General features: G+C 35.2%; 1 protein-coding gene across 7 annotated transcripts in view; it reads right to left on the reverse strand.

The window, feature by feature from the left end:
- SEC23A (SEC23 homolog A, COPII coat complex component) overlaps nucleotides 1-22,357 on the reverse strand; it is an 85,199-nt gene that overhangs the window by 30,023 nt on the left and 32,819 nt on the right. For 4 of the 7 annotated variants that reach the window (XM_035720171.2, XM_035720172.2, XM_035720176.2 and 1 more), the window contains exons 15-19: nucleotides 17,090-17,167; nucleotides 14,683-14,844; nucleotides 12,660-12,746; nucleotides 10,466-10,621; nucleotides 8,522-8,587 (exon numbers count right to left, since the gene is read on the reverse strand). In XM_035720171.2, coding sequence (XP_035576064.1) covers nucleotides 8,522-8,587; nucleotides 10,466-10,621; nucleotides 12,660-12,746; nucleotides 14,683-14,844; nucleotides 17,090-17,167 — 549 coding nt within the window. The remainder of the gene's footprint in view (nucleotides 1-8,521; nucleotides 8,588-10,465; nucleotides 10,622-12,659; nucleotides 12,747-14,682; nucleotides 14,845-17,089; nucleotides 17,168-22,357) is intronic. The other 3 variants (XR_004818291.2, XM_035720175.2, XM_035720174.2) reach the window with 1 other exon arrangement.

The raw sequence follows: 22,357 nt of genomic DNA on the forward strand, positions 1-22,357 counted from the left end.
GTGAACTACGTCATTTAACTTGCCGAGTCTGCACTGCCCCCAAGTGGTCGGCATCAGATTTGCACTGCAGAATCCGGGCAACTACATACCCAACCTAATCTCTACAGTAGTAAAGTGTTCATTTGTCTTTTATGTATTGGTGCTTTATCACTACCAATCACAGTGATAGCATCAAGAGTACTGATCACAGTAAAGCATCAAGAGAACTAATTAATATACCCTGCTAATAATTAGTCATATTCAACTGAATTCTCATTATTTTTAGTTCTCAGTTTAGCCCTTAGAGAGAAGTTATATGTACCTATCCATATCTCCCTCTATGGATAGACATATATAACTTATGAAGAGATAAGTTACATTTATCTCCGTATCTCCACATAGATGTAGAGATAGATGTGGAGGAGGGCTAAGAATCTAGCCCTGAATCTATTGTACATTCAGTTAACAGGAATAAATCTGCCTTGGTAATATTACTGCTGCCTGTCTACTAAATAAAATTGAAATTGCACATATTTTGGGGCACCTGGGTGGCTTAGTTGATTGAGCATTTGACTCCTGGTTTCTACTCAGGTCATGGTCTTGGGGTCCTGGCATTAAGCCCCATGTTGGGGTCTGTGTTCAGTGAGAAATCTGCTTTAGAGATTCTTTCTCCCCCTCTCCCCCAATGCACCTCCTACTGCTCGTGCTCTCCTCTCTCTCAAATAAACACATAAAATCTGGGGGGTGGGGGGGAAGAATGAAAGAAATTGTACATATTTTAACAGACACGCCAGCTGGAAGGAGGTATATTTACAATTTTTTTAAAGATTTTATTTATTTATTTATTCATGAGAAACATAGAGAGAGAGGCAGAGACATAGGCAGAGGGAGAAGCAGGCTCCCCACGGAGAGCCTGATATGGGACTGGATGCAAGGACCCCAGGTTCACAACCTGAGCCAAAGGCAAACACTCAATCACTGAGCCACCCAGGTGTCCCTACAATATTTTTAAAATAAACCATGCTTATCATTTTCATTCAAGTCATTTTAATTGATCTCTGTGGGTCCTAAGTAATTATCAAGAGTTAAGGAAAATCCCTAACTTCAATTTTAATAAAAACTGTGTTGACAGAATGACTTTGGTAATCCAAACCACTAACAGTGAAATTCTATTGTAGCAAGAAAAAGGTTTCCTGAAAGATTTTATATCTTAATTTTTACATTTTTCACCTGATACTCAAGTTCTCATTTATAAGTAAATATAAAAAATCTAAACCAAGTAATTTTCAGAGATCAGCAAGTGAATAACAAATAGGAGATGGGCATTTTTAGCTCTTGCAAATTCCAGTCTGGCATAGCCACAGACATGCCATGACCTCTCCTCAATAAAGGACAATCAATTTTACTATGTGTTTTCATACATTAATCATAAAAACTTGATAATGGAGACAATAGCACTGAGAATAAGAGTTTGGAGTCTGAAGCCAGACAGCATGGACTCGATTCCTCCTCAGCCACTTGCCTGCATGACTTTGAGGAAGAGAAATTACTTAACCTCTCTGTGTCTTAGTTTCCTCATCTGTAAAATAAAGGTAACAAAAGGACCTATTTCATATGGTTGTTATGATTAAATGAGTTCAACTGTGTAAAGAAACAGAACAATACCTGACACACACAGCAGGAATACAACATGTCTGAGCTATTATTAGCTCTTTTGAAAAATCTACTCTTATAACACCAAAAATATTTTTCCTTATTGTACATTCAGTTAACAGAGAAGCAAAGGTCTCAAAACTATGACTTAGACTAATAATAATCTGGTAGCTCTTGCTTTTTTTGTTTTCTGTGAATATTCCTGATTTACACATTTTCCACTTCAATTCACCCAATCCCAGATGTATTTCACCCGGTCAAGACAAAAATATACATCAATTTTCTAATTTATATATGTAAAGATTTTATTTGAAATTATAAATACTAATGCTCAATGCAAACATCAAAAATTTGCAGCTGATTGACCTTAATTTTTCAACTGTGCCTGTTTTCTCCTTAAAATATATCCAGGATTAGACAGAAAGATCCAAGCTATTACTTAGTATATGAAACTACAGCAGTGGGGAAGCAGTGTTGCAGTGGTGCCCTCTTCAGGCCATCTGTGGATAAAACTTATCACTGGTACTTGATTTCTGACAAAAAGAAAACTAAATTGTAAGATTGTATAATTTTTAGTAAAGTACTTGGCTACCAAGTTAACTCTCTAAACTGCAATCATTGATTTAGCTTAATGATTAAACATTTGGATTCTCCAGTCAGAGTAGCACAGGGTCAAATCCAGACCCTAACACAAGTTAGCTATGTGATCTTAGATAGGTTACTTAAGCTATTTAAGCCTAATTTCCTCTTCTGCAAAATAGAGTTAATAGTAAGTACCTCATAAGAATGTTTTAATAATTAAGTATTAGTGCATAAGAAGCTTAGCACAGGAACTAAAACAGTATAGATTCAGCTTATTAGTTATTATTATGATTATTATCTATAAAAATATTAACAATTTTTCTTACAAAAAAGCACAGGTCAAGAAAGACCTTAGGGCTCTCGTTTATGCCTCTACTTCCAGGTCATAATAAACTTCAAAGTTTATTTATTTATAAGATTTTATCTATTTATTCATGAGAGACACAAAGACAAAGACAGAGACATAGGCAGAGGGAAAAGCAGGCTTCCTCTGGGAAGCCTGATGCAGGACTCGATCTCAGGACCCCAGGATCACACCCTGAGTCAAAAGCAGATGCTCAACCACTGAGCCACCCAGGCATCCCTAAACTTCAAAGTTTAAAACAGATTTTCTTTCCTATTTAAAGTATCTTTGGGGCACGTGGGTGGCTCAGTCAGTTAGGCATCTGACTTTTGATTTCAGCTCAGGTTGTGACCTCAGTGGTCATGGAATCAAGCCCTGTATCAGGCTCCACACTCAGTGGGGAGTCTGCTTGAGATTCATTTTCCTTCTACCCCTCCCCCTGCTCAGGAACAGGCATGCTCTTTCTCTCTCTCTCAAATAAATAAATAAATCTTTAAAAATAAAATAAAATAGGGGAACCTGGGTAGCTCAGCCAGTTAAGCATTTGCCTTCAGCTCAGGTCATCATCCCAGGGTCGTAAGATCAAGCACTGTAGTGGGCACCCTGCTCAGTGAGGAGTCTGTTTCTCCTTCTCCCCCCTGCCCCTCTACCAGCTTATACACTCTCTCTCAAATAAATAAAATCTTTTATAAATAAATAAATAAATCATTAACGAGACTTATTATTTCCCCACTGAGAACAAGGAAGACTAATGACTAATATTTACTGAGTCTTACTGTGCATATCAAGTACATATTCTTAAACTTTGTTAACAAAGTCAAAGATAAGTAACACAGTTTTCAACTACCAGCCCAGAATGATGCCTTTCCATGCTTAACAGCTCAACACGTTCTTTATAAGCCTACTACTAACTACATCTCCATGTTGTAACTTATTATTTTTTTTAAGTAGATTTCACGCACAATGTGGGGCTTGAATTCACAACCCTGAGATCAAGAGTCTCATGCTCTACTGACTGAGCCAACCAGGTGCCCCCATATTGTAATTTAAATCCAGAAAAGCAAGAAGCAAGTTATTATTTCCATGAACTAAACCATACTTTTTTTTTTTAAGGTTTTTTATTTATTCATGAGACACAGAGAGAGAGAGAGAGAGAGAGAGAGAGTGAACATGAGCAGAGACATAGGCAGAGGGAGAAGCAGGCTCCATGCAGGGAACTTGATGTGGGACTCGATCCCGGGACTCCAGGATCATGCCCAGGGCCGAAGGCAGGGGGCTAAACCACTGAGCCACCCAGGGACCCCCAACCATACTTTTTAATGTGGAAATTCAGCCACGAAGATTTATTTTATTTAGTCTGCATTAATGTAGGCTCACAACATTTTGTTAAATAAATTATATAAATGGCAACAATCAGCTAGAGGGGAAGAACAGCTACCCTCTTTAGAAAAGGACTTCTGTATTCTTCCCACAAACCCTAGTTCACCAGAGCCCCTTGCCCACAGGTATTGCCCCTTCACTCAGAGAGTATCAGATTTTCTCGTAAGAGCTTCATTCATTTGTTACTTACCTGCCCCTAAGGGCATTTGCTAGGGGACCCCTGACAAATACTATTTTAAGGTATCCATTAACCTCTCCTTCTCCATGAGTAATCACCATTTCCATGAACTTTATTAATTGGTACTACTTTCTTATCCTCTTGCAATTTTCTTAAGTTTCTCTGAAGTTGTGAGATCCAGACTAGATCCAATACTCAGATGACTCAAGCATAATGGAAAGGCTGATTTATGGTACATTCTGTATTCCAAACTTCCACGTCATAGTAGTATACTTAGCTTTTTGTTCCACAGCAAGTGAAATGGTGAGGGTGATATTGATAATCATATGTATATGCATTATACAGGCATAAATTTTTTTCTTTCATGTGCTATATACCCCTTCCACACTTTCCAAGAGTAAGCTCCTTTCCTTGCTCTAAAAAATCTTACCTTTCAGAACTTTTAGACCATGGATTCAATTTATTTATCTATATCATAAAGTCTCTAACTCTTAAATACCTCCACAAAGCTCTCATACTCTAATCTCTGTTCTTCTGCCCAAATCTATTATACTCAATACATGCTATGTTTAAGGTACTGTGGACAGTCAAAAATTAAAATAACATAGTTATTATTCTCAAGTAATTTATAACCTAACACGAGAGATAAGAGCCATCAGAAATGGATGAAAAAAAGGAATGAAGGGGGAAAAACATATTAAACAAGTCATGCAATCATAGAAAAATTTTCATGGATACCATAAACTTCGAACTCAGCCTTGAGGGATGGCTTCATGTGTACAAGTGGTAATAGGGACAAGTTACAAAGATGGTAACATGCTTAATGTAGTCAAAGTAGAATAAGAAATCCAGTTGGCTAAAAAAACAGTAGCTGAAAGTGGGAAAACTTTGGATTATGCAATAAAGGACCCTCAAAAGCAATATAAAGAGTTTATTTATAATTCTATAGGGCATTATTAAAGATTTTTTTAAAAACTTATTTATTTGAGAGAGAGAGCATGTGGGCTAGGGGAGGGAAGAGGAAGAGAGCAAATCTCCAGCAGACTTTGCACAGAGCCCAATGCAGGGCTTAATCTCATGACCTGAGCCGAAACCAAGAGTCCCTTAACTGACTGAGCCACCCAGGTACCCCAAAGATTAAAGATTTCTAGCAGTGCTCTTAACTTAAAACTGCTTCAGGGAGACCACTCTGGCCACTGTCAAAATGGAAGAAAAAGGTCTGAAGCACTGACACTCTATATGAATAGTAACAAGGGCCTGACCTCAGTTAGTGACATGGAAAGGAGGGAATGGATAGGGGAAAGTGATCAAACCATTTATGAATAATTAGGGGCAGAACGGAAAAATAAAATGCAAATGACTAAAGTTCCAAGCCTTGGGAACTGAGAAAATGGTGGGGTCCTCTGTAAAAATAGGAGAGTCAAACAGAACAAGATAGTAAAAAAGAGGTAATTTCAAGTTGGGACATGTTGCTTATGCAATGTCTACAGGAAGCTCCTCCAGTGACGTATATATAACAGGCAGTTATGGAAATTCCAGTCTACAGCTCAATGTGAAGTCAAACTAAAGGTAGAGACTTGCCAGTTAGCCTCAGATGAAAGCTGAAGCCTTATGGGTGTATGCAATCACCCGTATGCAAAAAATAAACAGTGTATGCCGGGAAATCAGGGAAAAATTTTGAGGTACCTCTAAATTTAAAGAGAAGAGGCTTTAATCCTAATACTACTTCTTCTACCCAGCCTGGACCTCACATAGAAATTACTGTACTCCCTTTAATGTGTCCATCTTTCTTATTTCCAGTGCTAATATCACCCCCAAAATCTGTCATCTTTGATGTAATGCCTGAACTACAAAGCATGGTTAAAAAACATAATGGAAGCAAGCTCTAGAAATTGTTAGTAAATAAAATGAGCGTTCCAATATGAGCGTTCTGTCCTCAACATCTTTCTCTCTCATTATCCTTCCTACCAATTTGCTTTTGCAGAAGGAAATGTCCTGCCTCCTTAGCAATGCATCAGCTGCATATCGTGCTTGTGATCACACTTTCTGCTTTTGAGGATCTTAAACATCTGTAAGCTTTTTTCAGCATCTTACAGTTGATCTACAAATAAGTTCTATGCCCTTACCCTAATAAGTATCATCCTTTTATCCTACTATTCAAAATCAGATTAAATTTGCAGAAAAACCATTTATACTTAACAATCTCCACTTCTTTACCACCCTAGTACTAACTCCTTACAATCTATCTTGTATTCAATCAATATTTAAAACTGCTTACCAAGGCCACAAATGACCTACCTCCTAGTCTTCAAATTCCACCTTTTTGTAGTCTTTACCCCCCTTCAAATGTCTACAGCATCTCATATTTTGAGATGCTCAGAACCCCCTTCCTTCTTTCTATAAAGCCCTCCTTCACCTATTATAACATGGTACAATATTCTTTTCATTTTCCTCTCACCTCTCTATTTGTAAACTACTCCTACCAATTGTACTTCCTCAAGAGTTTATCTCATCCTTCTTTTGCTTCTCTACTCTCTCCTTGGACAAGTATCCACTGTGATGACTTTAAATATCACTTGTCCATGATCAACTTTCACATCATTGCCCTGATCATCAACCCAAATTTCTAAAAGCCTGCTAGATGTTATCTGGCCATCTAGATGTTATCTCAAATTCAGTGTGCCTAAAATCAAACGTTTTCTCTCTGCCTCCCACTTGCTGGTACATGTTCTCCTAGTTATACTAGCTGAAAACCCTCCTTACCTTGTTTTCCCTCAGCTATTTATTTTTTAAAAACTCAAACCTATAGAAAAGTTGAGAAAAAAGTACAATGAACACCCACATACTCTATACGTAAATTCATTAACATTTTGCCACATTTGCTTTATGTTTCTTTATGTTTCCTTTTTTCCTTTTCTTTCTTTTGTGAATCACTTCTGTAAATTGAAGATATCATGATGTTTTACCCCCAAATGCTTTAGGACGTATCTCCCAGGGTCACGGACAATATCCTATATAACCACAACAGTAGTATCACCATCAAGAAATTTAGTAATATTATACTAGTAGCTGATAAATAGTACATATTCAAATTTCGCAAATATCCGAATTATGTTCTTTATACTTCTTTCCTCTGTAAAATCCAGAGTTCAATCAGAATTCAGATTTTGCATTTAGCTGTCTTGCCCTAGAATAACTTTTACTTTTCTGGAACATCTAATCAAATCTCATGGGTTCCACTTTTAAAATATCACTAAAATCTATTCCTTTTCACCATCTTGCCTTCATTCTCCCTCACTTGGATTACTTCAAAACATAGTTTCAACCTGCAGAATGTTCTCAATTTTAAGATTCAACTTTACTTTCTAAGACCCAAATTTACCCTGTTCAAAAACCTTCAGTAACATTTTATTACTTACTAAATAAAGACTCAGCTCCTCAGAACTCAACCTGGCATTTAAGATCCTCCACAATTTAGTCACACAATACACTTCCAATTTTTTGTTCTATTCATCCTATGTGTGCTCTGTACCTTACTTAGTCCATACTGTCCTCTACTTGGAAGTCCTTTCCGCATACAATTTCTACTTCTTAAAAACTGTGACCATTCTAAAAGGAAATGTTCCCTTTTGTGAGCTCTTTTCTATTCACACAGTCTCCTACTGCTATCATGTGCTGTTTCCCCCCTTCCTCTTCTAACCCCTATAATATTTTATACTTTTCTAAAAGAACATATCTCATACTGACTTATATTTTAATTAGATATGTATTGTATCTCCAGTACTAGATTACAAGCTCTTTAAAAGCAGGGACGATCAAAGTGATGAATCACTAAATCCTATTCCTGAAAATATTATACTATATGTTAACAAACTAGAATTTAAATAAAAACTTGAAACATTAAAAAAAAAAAGCAAGGATGATCACTATGTATCCTAAAGTGCCAATACAAAGTCCTATACATTGGATACTTGATAAATGTTGTACCAATAGGTAGGACTTCTTACAAATCAAAATATATTAACAATGATTTCCAGGCTCCTGCCTATCTTGTTCAACTACAATCCCTGATCTCTTTCAACTTATTATGTGTGGCCTTTTGTAGTTCATGTCCTAGCATTAAGCTTAAATCATCACTTCCTATCTTATATTATACACTATATTGCTTTTTTGTCTCAAGGGTGTAGTATTAACCTTGGAATATGAAGGAATTCTACCTATTTGATACGATCACTTTTTATTTTCTATGGTGCCACCAAATGCGAATTCTATTTTCTACTCATTTTTTCATTAATTTTACAACAGAAATCACTAGCAAATACACAGGAAAAAATGTAGTTCTCACTAAAATAACAAACTATAAATACACTAAAGAAATAATTCCAAGTTCCACTATTTACACTTACCTGTCCCCAGGCATACATATTGTTATGAGTCTGGGAAGGGTTGACTTTTGAAAGCAGGAAACGAGCCTTACAAGGGGAGAAGAAATAACATTATCCATTAAAAACAGATTTAGTCAATATGAGCTGAACAAACACAGTATGTAACTTAAAATCAACTTTATTTAATATGTTTTAATAAAACTAATTTTATTAAAAAGCAACTTTTAAAAAATAAACTAATTTTGGAAATATGTGGGCCACAGCATGTTACAAATAAATGTACCCTCTTCTCTCCAAGCTAAACACTCATAACAAATAATAAACTGCTGAATCCAAAATTCAGCATATAAAATTTATGTGTGCAACAAGTATAAGAGTTGTGTGAAATTTACTAAACACTTGGTCTGAAACATCAGAGATTAGAAGTACCAAAAAGTGACCTATATATTCTTTTACTTTAAACAATGACTCTCAGGGATCCCTGGGTGGCGCAGCGATTTGGCGCCTGCCTTTGGCCCAGGGCGCGATCCTGAAGACCTGGGATCGAATCCCACATGGTGCTCCCGGTGCATGGAGCCTGCTTCTACCTCTGCCTATGTCTCTGCCTCTCTCTCTCTCTCTCTCTCTCTCTGTGACTATCATAAATAAATAAAAATTTAAAAAAATAAAATAAAAATAAACAATGACTCTCAAAAAAAAATAAATAAATAAATAAAAAATAAACGATGACTCTCAAACTTTCTTAAACTGTAGGTTTTTCCATAAGACAATTTACTCAACACTTTAACCATCTATCCACTAAATCTAATCAACAGAAAAACCAGAATAAAAGGAAAATAGCACTACACATGACAACACATCAATGAGAAAACTAGGCATAAATTATCATGTCATATAGGCAGTCAATCTTTTGAAATTTAGTACCACACAAAATCTTTTTCTACTCTATGAGTAAGCATTTTAATACAAGAGCACTGGCTCTAGAGTCAGAACACCCAGATCTGAATCTCAGTTTCTCCCCTACTGTGTTTCCTTGGCCACAATAACCTAAGTTTCACTTTTATTATCTGTAAAATGGAGATAACAATATGACTGTTTTGAGGATCAAATGAGATAAGGTGTGTAAAGTACTATCAGCTTTACAAATTCTCCATACATGGTAGCTCTTATTACAAATATAATAAAACCCGAAAAATAACCGCTATCATTTCTGAGTAACAGTTGCTGATATTTATCACATAATTTATAACACTGTGCTAGGCACTAGAGATATAATAATGAATGAAGCAAGGTCCCTGCCTTTAGCAAGTGAAACAAACTTGTAATAACCTATAGTTAATTTATTATAACTCTAACAAAATTACAAGGGAGAAGTAAGAAGTATTTTAAGAGTATATGTTAAGGGATCTTAAACCAAGCTTTCTGAAAGGTCCTGAAGAGCCATGTATATTTGTAACGTAGTTAATCCTTGTAATTCTAAAAACCACAAAGCCTTTTGTAATACAATGCTTTGTAATACATGACATTTTCTAAAAACTGAACTGACAGAATGAGGAAAACAGAAAAAATTATGTTACCACAAACTTCATATTCATTGACTTTTTCATTAAATAAGCAGATTTAAAACAATTATGCCAAAAAAGGTACACTAAATTATTTTCCAAATTGTTCTTCTTGCTCAACTAAAGCTGACATAGCACCATAACATCATTCTGGCTCTGTTACTAAATCTGGGCTGGTGGCAGAAGGTGGGAGAAACTGCTAGCTTTAGGCAACTGGCCCATAATAACTACTTTGCTCTCAATGCTGAGGCAAAAACAAGCATATTTTCCCTTGTAAACTTTCTTTCTACCTATCTCCTTTCTCTTTTACTTGCCTTATGAAGTAGTCTTTTCATATTAAAGTCAGAAGCAAGTGAGAACAACTCATTACAAGACTAACAACAAACAAATTAACTGTACTTACCTGGCTACCTCCATGTTCAGTGTCAATGTACCTTGGCATTGGAAATCTGGAATGAAGAATCTCTTGTGCATCATCCACTGGGGCTTGTAGAAGATGGCGGAAATTTTCATATTCTGGCATGTCCTGGTATCCTGACTTGCGCCACTGTGCGATGGTCTAATTTTAAAACAATGAAAGGAATTATTACTTTCAATTTCTTGCCTTTCCAAAAACTTTAAGAGGTTTTTTTTTTTTTTCAAAAGAATTGATCCTCAGAAAATAAGAAAATTATAAATTATTATTTCATTTATCAGTTTTTAAATCAAGACATTTGGGATGCCTGGGTGGCTCAGCAGTTGAGGATCTGCCTTTGGCTCAGGGCATGATCCCAGAGTCCCAGGATGAGGCCCACATTGGGCTCCTTGCATGGAACCTGTTTCTCCTGTCTATGCCTCTCTCTCTGTGTCTCTCATGAATAAATAAATAAAATCTTTAAAAAAAAAATAAAAATAAATCAAGACATTGATTTTGGTATTCTTGTGTACATAGATGCAAAAGTAGAATATTTCTTCTCCTTTAAAAGTAAAAAGAAATAATAAACCAGAAATAATTTTAAACACTATGTTTATATTATTAGCTGAAAGCTATCTACTTAAGTTTATGATAAACAAGGGGGATTTTTGTCAACAGAAGATTTCCCAGAGACTTGAAAATTAACTGCCTACTATATAAAATCTTTATCAATGGAGTAACATTCTGGCAAGATATATAAACATATAAACTTGAGGAATGATAGCAGTAACATTATAAAGATAATATATGTGTAGAAGAGCATCTGAATCAATTCTTTTATTAAAGGAAATGGCTCCAAAAGCCATGTAATTAAATCATCCAAAAATTTAAACTTGGCTTGGTTTCTAACTTAATTGCATCAGTCAAAATATATACTCTATATAGCTTTATATTCTGTATTTAACAGAGAAACAGTCATGTGCATTTCCAATTTCTCTGTTAAGTACATTAACAAGCTATTTTTTTTAATTACAAAAAAAAGCAGCAAACTACCTTACTGTCATTAGGATAGAATAGACATTATTCTTAAAAATTAAAGGACATTAGTATTGGTAGCAATTAAAAATAATAATCAATATATCTTTTAAAAGGCCTAGATAATGTTACTTAAAAGGATATTTTGAGTAACACCTCTACTATTATAGTGCAAATCTTTTTTTTTATAGTGCAAATCTAAAATCATTTACAATTAAAACAATTTGAAAAATAAATCTGCATGTTACTAGACTAACTAGAATATAAATTTGAGTGTGGGTCTGTGAAAAAAGAAACTCAGTATTTCTCAAGGCATCCAGAATATAATGCTTTCTTATACAGAGGAAGCATTTAATTATTGGCTAAATGAATAAATGCAGGAATGGAGAAAGTTCTGCTAAATACCTGGATTAAAGCTTAATGGCGGGGCACCTGGGTGGCTCAGTGGTTGAGCGTCTGCCTTTGGCTCAGGTCATGATCCCAGAGTTTGGGGATCGAATCCCATATCAGGATCCCCATAAGGAGCCTGCTTCTCCCTCTGCCTATATCTCTGCCACTGTCTCCGTGTTTCTCATGAATAAATAAAAATCTTTAAGTAAGTAAGTAAATAAATAAATAAATAAATAAATAAATCTTAATAGCTACTCAAATATTCTGCTCTTTTCAAGTATGTACCATTCCAATCAAATAAAGGTATAAGTTTTAACTCACTTATGCTTTAAATAAGTTTTCAGCTCATGTGGAATATTTTTTTAAATACTTTAAATACATTAAATGGAATACTTTTTAAATGACTAACATGAAACAATGAGAGAACCTGCCTACTAACAAAGGCTTTTCTCTTCTCAATATCTCAGGTAAAACCCCAAAGTATGGTACACCTATGTATACATCAATGCTCTTACTTTCACAACACTATGCTTTATGTAAAATGCATTTATCCAATAGTACGTGGACAAATGGACAAAATAATCACAGGTAGATCAACTCCAAGTGCCATCTAAAAACCTGTGGTAGAAAGAATTGTATTTTATACCTATTTTATAAAAATAGAAATAAAAGTTTATCCTGAAGGAAGCACTAGCTATATAGTAAGGAGGGGAAAGCTTCCATGAATAAAAACTTTATGACACATATATGCATAGCTTTAAATGCTATGGAATCTTACCTCACCATGATAGATCAAAATCTGGAAGAACGTGTCCATGAGAAGAATGCGATCTGCAAGAATGCTGCTGCTATCAAGAAGAACCGGCTAACAGCAGAAAACAGAGAGAGAAGAAGAAGATGGAAAAATAAATTACTTAAAGTTACAAAATCGATCTTTCCAGAATATTTTAAAAATTTTAAGTTTATATCTTATAACTTAAAAACATCTTGCTATCATGAATTCTTGCAGTATATTTTTTCTGAGAAATCACAAAAAATGGAGGTAACAATGGAAAAAGTAGAGCCAAGAGGAAATCAGTGTTAACTCCTAAGGCTGATGATGGCTCCATTTAGTGAGAGTGGAAAGGCTTGGGAAAGAGCAAATTTGGAGACGGAATAGTTCTGAATAGGAAATGTAATGAGCTAATATACATTAATAGGAAATATAATGAAGCCCGAGCTAATGACATAAATTTGGGTATCACACACATTAAGATGGTATATGCATCACAGTATATGTCTACACTACAGAGAGAGAGGACAGAGCAAAAGCCAGAGATGGAGCCCTGGAACCTGCCAACACTTAGGAGATCTGAAAGGGAGAAGTCAGCAAAAGGAGACTGAAAAGGAACAAGTGGTGATTAGGTGGAAAACCAGTAGGTACTGCGGGTGTAAGAGAAATTAAAAAAAAAAAAAAAAAGGTTTTCAAGGAGAATCCTCATTAGGTAAATGCTACTGAGAGTTCTGGCAAGATGTAGGACATTGGTGGCCTGGTAAGAGTTGTTTCAATGTAATGTCAAGGACAAGAATCTGAATAATGTTGGTTGAGGAGAAAATGTGAGGTGAGATCATCATACAGACAAGTAACTTTCTGAGTTTAGCTACAACTGAGACCAGAGAAATGGGTGCTAATTAGAGAAAATGTGAAGTCAAGGGTGGTTTTGTCTGTTGGTTTTTAATGTAAATATTACTCAGGTTTCTGTGTTAATGAAAATGATCCAGAAGAAGAATAAGTCATGATTGAGGAAAGAGGACTCCAAAAGCAAATTAAGTAAATGAAGCTAATGGGATTCATGAATGAAATGGAAAGACTGGAATTTAAAAGAGGCAGACAGGAGGGATTGTGGGATTCCAAACTTCTTCTAAACACTAATCTACATTTTCCAGACACCTACAATTTACATGTATTACTCTGAAATCAGAAAAATCTCTAAAACTTTCTTTCCTGATTCAAAGAAAGAAAGACCAAAACTATACGACCAAAATACATAGCTAGATCATCACATTAACAATATATATTTTCTAGAAAAGCAGACACTATGACAAACTACTAAAAACAATTATAGTAACAAAATGTTTTATACACTATTTTTTACAAAACAATAAATAAAGGCATCATGAGAGATCATTCATCAAGAGATATTATATTCTCTTTATGCTGACCATCCTTAAATATTATTTTCAAATATAGTCACTAATACTTTTAAGTGGCCAGACAATTTGAAGCACAAAATAGAAAAACTGTTTGACAACTGGTTAAAGTGGGACAGTTTGCTAAGAAATCTAAATGGATGACATTAGATTTCTAACCTTTCTAACTATACATCTTTATAATCAACTGTATCCTATGTTCAAAAGGGTTATAAGAGAATGAGATTATATTTAAGCAAGAAGCTTTGTTTAGACAGAATGTCCTAATTATCAGACAATATACTCTGAATAAGTTACAGGTTCTAGATTCATCATTACATCTGGACCCTGTTAAAGACATAATAATTACAAGCCCTAGAGGATTTGATCAACCAAATAACTAGATGATTTGATCTTAAGTCTCTTCCACCTCACTTTTTATGTTTTTTAAATGATTTTCTAGTGCAACCTGGCATATAGTAAGCACTCATAAATTTTTTAAGTGAATATATAACAACTTCTTGAACTAAATTCTTATATTTAGTAACCATCTTCCAAGAAAAATTTGTTTTCACTTTTTAATGACACACATCACAGCAACAAAACAAATTGTTGTCTTCTGTCTCTCTTACCTCTGGGGGTCCACTAAAAGAATATGCATACAGAATGGGCTGAATCATGATTAAGGACTGGGTCAAATCTTGACGCATAAAATGGTGACGATAATATGAACTCTCATCGGGACTATTGTTAAAAACTTGTAAGAAAGGAGATCTTCTTAAATGAAACATAAACTACAAGAAAAAAATGTGAGATAGCTTTTACTTATTTTATTGCAAAAAAAGTTTACTATTATAAAAGCATTTGATTAGAACTATTAAGATAATAAAAACAAGTTATAAGGACATTCTAAATTGTATTCTTAAGAATCTCATTAATGGTCTTTATCAGTTACTTAAAAATATAATTCAACAACAATTACAAAAATGAAAGTAAAAGAGATGACTCAAAAGGAAAACAAGACTAGGAACAAAAAACTCCTTGCTTGGAACTAAGTTATTCAGATGCTGATGCTACATGGTACATTATCAGCATTCTTTGTTTTTATTCCTCATCTCTCTGGCCACTATCTCTGAATCTTTTTTATTACTATTCCTTACCACCATCAAAAGAGTCTAAAAGAACGTAAAAATAGATTAATAGATTTTCTATTTTATGAGAGTTCCCAAAAAATGCATGGGGAAGGGTCTGCATTGATTTAAAAAAAAGAAAAAAAAAGCACCTACATACATTCACTTGTTTCTCAATATTTAAGTTCTTTCTCATTCCTAAGAAACATTCTTTAGACTTTGTTTCATTACTTCTTTCTCTTTTCAATTTCCTTCTATCCACTCCTCAATATGAAAGAGATCAAAAAGGGGAAGAGTTTGGCCTAAACAAAGGACAGCTACATTGTGCTTTGATACAATCAAAGGGTCTCAGATACAATCAATAGAATCAGCTTTCCAAAGAACTCTCATTTGTCTTTCAGTTACTTTTCTACACTTCCCTCAGCACTCAGGGCTCAAGTGCTTACATGATGCTCCTGTCTGGGACTCATCCACAGGTCTCTCCCAGCACATGTCACTCAATGACATTATCATTCCTTTTCTTTCTTCTGTGATCAGAATTCATGGAGAGGCTGTCTCATCCCTTACCACTTTAGCTATTCCTGTTTATTCACAGCAATATGTAATTGGTAAATTTGGGGGTAAATATTTTAGAAATAAAAACCTTCCTTAAATTTAGTCTATGTTACCTTTTATAAGAGTGTTTAGAAACCACAAAGAAAAAAAATTTTTGTGGGTCCTCTGCTATTTCCAATAGAGGGGGAAAGATGAAAAGCCCCAATCTCTTGGGAGATCTATTAACTATTAAAAGCCTAAAAAGAAGGCATAGAGTTGGAAGAGAAAAGAAAGAAAGGAAAGTGTTCAGCATTCAGTCAAATACTAAGGCTAATGCCCTCAATCTCTTTCCTTTAAGTTTCTGCTACTAATATGAGTCCTAAGAAACGTTTTTGCTTGACTTAAGGCAAATAGACTTTGCTCTTTCCTACTTCTCCAAAATTGTAACCAGAGATTTAGGGACATCTCCCTGTATAAACATGAAGTTTCTACAATACAGATCACTGAAAGATTTTCAAAAAAAATAATAGTAGTCCTGAAAAGAGAGTTAAAGCCTTAAGCAAAGTGTTCACGGGCAAAAATTTGAATTTCCATGTCTCAATATAATCCTCCTTCCAGACTAAGCTAAAATGCCCTCTTCTAAAAAGATGTATCACACCACTTACTTGGAAGGATTCCTGTAAGTTTCCCTTAAATTTTGTGTATATTTTACAGCATTTCTCCCCTTCTGTTCTGTTAGGTATATTTCAGTTCTCACCCTTCAGACTGAAAGCTCCTTGAAAATGAGATCCGTGCCAGTCATCTTTATTCTCTTAAAGTTCCCTGCATATAGACCTCAGCTGAATAAATGTTCTGTTAGTCATCACATAAATAACCTAAGCTTTTAAAAATATCAACCAAAATAAGACAGGTAGATTCCACTGCCCAAGAGGCAAAAGTTCTCTAAGATAAATCAAATTAGCTTCTTTTCTATTTATTTGGTATATCCCCATAAAATTGTTCTCAGGTAATGGTACCATGCTGTAAAAATAGCTGGTTGGTCAAGTTACTTCCTTTCAGTACTACTGTAATTAGATTCCTTATATCAAATGGAAAGCTAATCGGCCTCACACCTACTTCTACCCCAGAGTAGGGTTCCAATGTAAATTTCTTTCACCAGAAATAAATGATTCTTTTGAAGGCAATCATAAAAATACTATACACCTTTCAATGACTACTCAAGCACAGTATCAATTTCTTAGCTATCCCAAAACTTAAAACATTACCAAAAAAATAACCTAATATAACAGGTCCTATATTCTTATACAACAGGAAAAGTGAGACTCAATACTATTGTCAACACTAAGAAAAGAACATGGACCTTTTACCTACTCACCTGTGGATAAAGGGAGAAAGTTTCTGAAAATCTGAAGGAACTTGGATCATCTTTGTGATACTCTCCAAATTTCTGACACTAAATAAAATAAAATGTGTTAGTAATATATTCCCTGGCATACTACTAACCCTCCTACCTATACATATTCTATTTTTTAAAAGTTATTATTCTTGGGGCGCCTGGGTGGCTCAGATGGTTAAAGCATCTGCCTTCAGCTCTGCTCATGATCCCAGAGTCCTGGGATTCTCCCTCTCCCTCTGCCCCCTTCACATTCATGCACATGTGCTCCCTCTCTGTCTCTCTCTCTCTCAAATAAATTTTTTAAAAATTTTTTAAGATTTTATTTATTTATTAATGAGAGACACACAGAGAGACTCAGAGAGAGAAGCAGGCTCCATGCAGGGAGCCTGACGCGGGACTCGGTCCCGGGTCTCCAGGATCATGCCCTTGGCTGAAGGCGGCACTAAACCGCTGGGCCACTGGGGCTGCCCATCTCAAATAAATAAAAAATATTTTTTAAAAAAGTTATTACTCTTTAGAAAGTAGATACTTGATATGGGATAAAACTGGAATTTATTTATATACTTATCGAGAAGAATTACACCCAACAAAATACACTTGAATTTAGAAACAAACAATACATTGGCTCCAATGCAGTAATAACTCATTTTCAAATATTTGGATTTTTTAAAACTGTCTCTGATAGCAAACAGAGTTCTTAGATAATGGCCAGAGAGTTCAACATGTGCCCTTTAAGACTCTGCCTGAAAAGGACAACAGCCTACTAACTGGAAGATGCAACTATCAAACTACCATAGTGGTTACAAAAGCAAGCTGATGGTATAAAACTCTACAACAGAAACAATGCAAAGAAAAAAAAAAAAAAAAAGCTGAGGAAAAGAAAGTATGAGACCAACAGTAAACTGGTAAACAAAGAATAAACACCACGGCAGAAATTAGAAGGATATTAAGGTAAATGGAGGCACATACACTGGTGAACGAGAAATAAGCCCTCCACAATAATGTGACAAAATGCAACTAAATAACTGAGATAAAACTTAGGAGAAAGTGCTTAGCACAATGACTAACAGTAAGCATTCAACAAACATTAGCTTTCTCACCTTGTTCTTGAGCAGAGTCTCGAATATGAAAAAATTTTTATAGTACTTATGCAATTGGTCTATATCCTGGCAATGTTCAGCTTAGTACTCACATATGGTCAAGGGTACAAAAAACAAGTTAAAAATAGCAAAGGATTCACTGCTATACTTAGTGCAGTTGCATTTGCTTCCTAAAATGTTTAACTATATGATTTATGTAATTATCTGTGCTGTATAGAGCACATAAAAAGGCATAATTGGCTTGATCACGTTTTTGGCTTCCAAGAAAAATCGTATCAGAACCACTGTCATGCAAAGAATAGCAAAGCTATTGTTGTAGAGCTAATCCTCAGAAAACAGATCTTGGTATTTGGAAATAAGAGTATTGTTGTCCTTAATGCCCTCTAATAATACTTCACTGATGAACTTTGATTAAGAGAGTAATCTTGGGCAGCCTGGGTGGCTCCGCGGTTTAGCACCGCCTTCAGTCCAGGGAGTGACCCGGAGACCCAGGATCAGGTCCCACATCCGGCTCCCTGCATGGAGCCTGCTTCTTCCTCTGCCTGTGTCTCTGCCTCTCTCTCTCTCCCTCTGTCTCTCATGAGTAAATAAATAAAATCTTTAAAAAAAAAATAAGAGAGTAATCTTCATTGGACAATATAACCACTAGCTTTATGTGGCAATTTAAATAAATTGAAATTAAATAGAAATCCAGTTCCTCAATTGCACTAGCCGTATTTCAAGTGCTCAACAGCTATATATGAGTAGTAAGTACTTCCATAACAGTGCAGATTATACAACATTTCCATCATTGCAGAAAATTCTCCTGAATTGTTGATCTGAATAGCAAATACACCTGAAATCTAAAATGTCAAATACACTGAAAAGACTCTGTGAGCAAAACCAGTAGTCATACATTATTCAGAACTATTGATCACATAACATTAAATATACACATTTTAAATTGTGCCTGGAATTCTGTTAAAATAAAGCATTAGGAAAATCTTACGTTATGGTTAATGAGGGTAATGAAAACATTGTTCACTTTTATGCTTGGCTAACCAGGGATGTCCAAAAGGCTAATAATTTTTAGAGTGAGATGTATTCAAACTTATGTCCAAAACTTTTGCTTGTATAATGAACATTTATTTTCATATCACTATCTAATCCCTCATTATTAGCATTTATCCTGTTATAACCTTAGATTAAATTCTTAGAGAGAGAATTTCTAGGTAAAAGGCAGTTTTTAAGCTTCTGATATATATCATCAACTGCCTTCTCAATATAAGGTAATATAGATGTTTATAGAACTTGTACAGTTCATACTCCAAACCTTCAAGCTATGAAGCTGTCCATTTCCCTGAATACTAACCAACTCTTAAGCATTATTATGTTTTTCTAATTCTTACCCATTTGATAAATAAAAATTATCTTGCTCTATTTTCTAACTTTGATTATAAATAAGATTGTTAATTTTTTCATATGTTTACTGGTTTCTTGGATTCCTTCTTTGGCTAATACCTTGTTCAAGACATTTGCTCATTTTTCCCCAAATCTTACTCATTTGTGAAAGCACATATATATAAAAATTTCCATATTCCATTATATGTATAAAAATATACATATATAAGTCATACATACAAGTTGACATTAAATTTTTGTAATGGTACTTTTGCCAAATAGATCTTTTTCATTTTAATGTAATAAAATCTTTCTAAGTTTTTAAAGATTTATTTTAGAGACAGAAAGAGAGAGAGAGAGCAGAGGTAGAGGGAAAAGTAAAGAATCTGAAGCAGACTCCCCACCAAGTGCAGAACCCAACATGTGACTAGATTTCACAACCCCGAGATCATAACCTGAGCCAAAATCAAGAGTCAGATGCTTAACTAACTGAGCCACCTGGCTGCCCCCATAATAAAATCGTTGAATATTTTTATTTAATGGCTCCTGCTTTTTATTTCGTGTTAAAAATCCTTCTGTATCCAGGGGTGCCTGGGTGGCTCAGTCAGTTAGGCATCAGCTCAGGTCATGATCTCAGGGTTGTGAGATCGAGCCCTGTATCAGGCTCCACACGGGGTGTGGAGCTTAAGATTTTCTCTCTCCCTCTGCGCCTCCCACCATCCCTCCTAAAAAATAATAATAATCAATTAAAAAAAAAAACATTCTTTTATATCCAGAAGTTAAATGTGTATAACTTGTTTTTTGAAAATACAGCCAAACTTTACCACAGTTAACAATACAAAATTTGCATAATATGTACATACATATATTTCTAATCTTTGAATTACTTAAAAATTTTGAACACTTATCAAGTGCCCTAGCACTGATTACTGGAATCTTGAGAAATAGTCCTTATTTACAATCTAACCAAAACACTAATACAGATGGGAAGAAAAAGTCTGAAGTATAAAGGAGGTGTCTCAAAGATCCATGGTTGGAGTTATTCAGAAGGAGTAAGATTGGGCAGATAAAGCAACAATAATACAATTTTCTTGGTGAAAATATCAACACAAAAAATCTAGTCCTGTCTTTAATTCAGTAACTATATACACATAAAGGCAGATACATATATGAGTCCTAAAGGTCAAAGCACAATCTCTATAAGAAAATGGTAATGGCAAATATGATCATCGTTATAAACAGTACAACAGGAGAGCCTGGTTGGCTCAGTCAGGATCTCAGGGTTGTAAGATCTAGCCCCCCATCAGGCTCTGTCCTAGGCATGGAGCCAGCTTAAGATTCTCTCTCTGTTCCCCTACTCCCACGCTCTCTCTCTCTTTCTCTAAGAAAACACAGAAAACAAGAAACAGCACAACTTAAGTGCCTGGTTTCACTGGTATAATAAGGAAAAACCTAGCTGGGGTAGGATTTGCTGGAAAGTTCCAAAGGTTTTAAACAAAAGAGATTTCCTGGACCAGATAAACTGTTTATCCACTGTAGCTAGCAGTACAGCTAAAAGGAAAACACAATTTGTGGTTAGTGGGTAAACCAAAGGTCAAAGATGAAAAAACAAAATCCAATATCAAGTTTAAGTTGTGAAAAAGGTGTCATTCAATAGAAAAAGTCAAGAGTCAAAAAAGTAAAGAACAAAAATGAAAAAAGGTAAGGAATAGGTCCATGAAGATGAAGGTGGGCACAAGATGGACCCAAACAAGAGACTCTGGATGAGGGGACAAAGCATATGTTGAAACCAATAGCTTAAATGATTATGACCAAGGGGAGCGAGGGCTTACATTAAAAGTGTCAGAAGCAAATGTGGCACAGCACCAATCTGGCCGTACATTGCCCATTACCTACAAAAGAGTTTTTAAAAAGATGTTTGGATTTTTTTTAAAAGATGTCGTTATTTTAGAGAGAGACAGAGACAGAGCATGAATGGGAAGGGCAGAGGAAGAGGGAGAGAGAATCTTAAGTAGACTCCACGCTGAGCACAGAGGCCAATGCAGGTGACTCCGAGGGTGATTTCTACTCACTTCTTACCACCATGACCTTGGACAGAACCTTTTAACCTCTAGACGCCCTGGTCTCCCTCTGGACTGTTGGGGTGCGTAAGATCTCCTTTACAGAGCTTTTAAATGACAGGCACACCTACAAAACCATTAATGCCATATCTGGCTGCAAAGTAAAAAAATAAAGTGTAGCTCTTGATATTACTTGTGTAGACATATTTCATTGCCTTTATTTGCCTATCTTCAGAAGAGCACAACATGTCACAATGCGGGCTTGCTGATCACTGGAATCAAACAATGGTTCATTTGGTGACCCAAAGGTCCTTTAGGAGGAAACAAAACGACCCACAGGTGCTGTACTGAGGATCTGTGATCCATGCAACACCGTGTTAGGTTTCGGCTGGAGGATGCAATGGGAATATAAAAACAGCCTACAAGTGTGACTGAGCTTTTGTGTATGCAAGCTTTATTCCTGATAATAAAAAAACATTAAATATATATATATATATTTAAAAAAAAAAAAACGAGTCCCACATCGTTGGGACTTTCATGATTCTGAAATCATGATCTGAGCTGAAACCATGGTCAGACACTTAACTGACTGCACCACCCAGGTGCCCCAAAAAGAGGTTTATTTTTAATGAAAATAAGCCTGAGTCATCAAGAAAAAAGAAAATAATTACATTCACTATACCAAATTGAGGAAAGAAGTTTGTTAG

Source organism: Canis lupus, chromosome 8, assembly GCF_003254725.2.
Source record: "Canis lupus dingo isolate Sandy chromosome 8, ASM325472v2, whole genome shotgun sequence".
NCBI classification, from domain to species: Eukaryota; Metazoa; Chordata; class Mammalia; order Carnivora; family Canidae; genus Canis; species Canis lupus.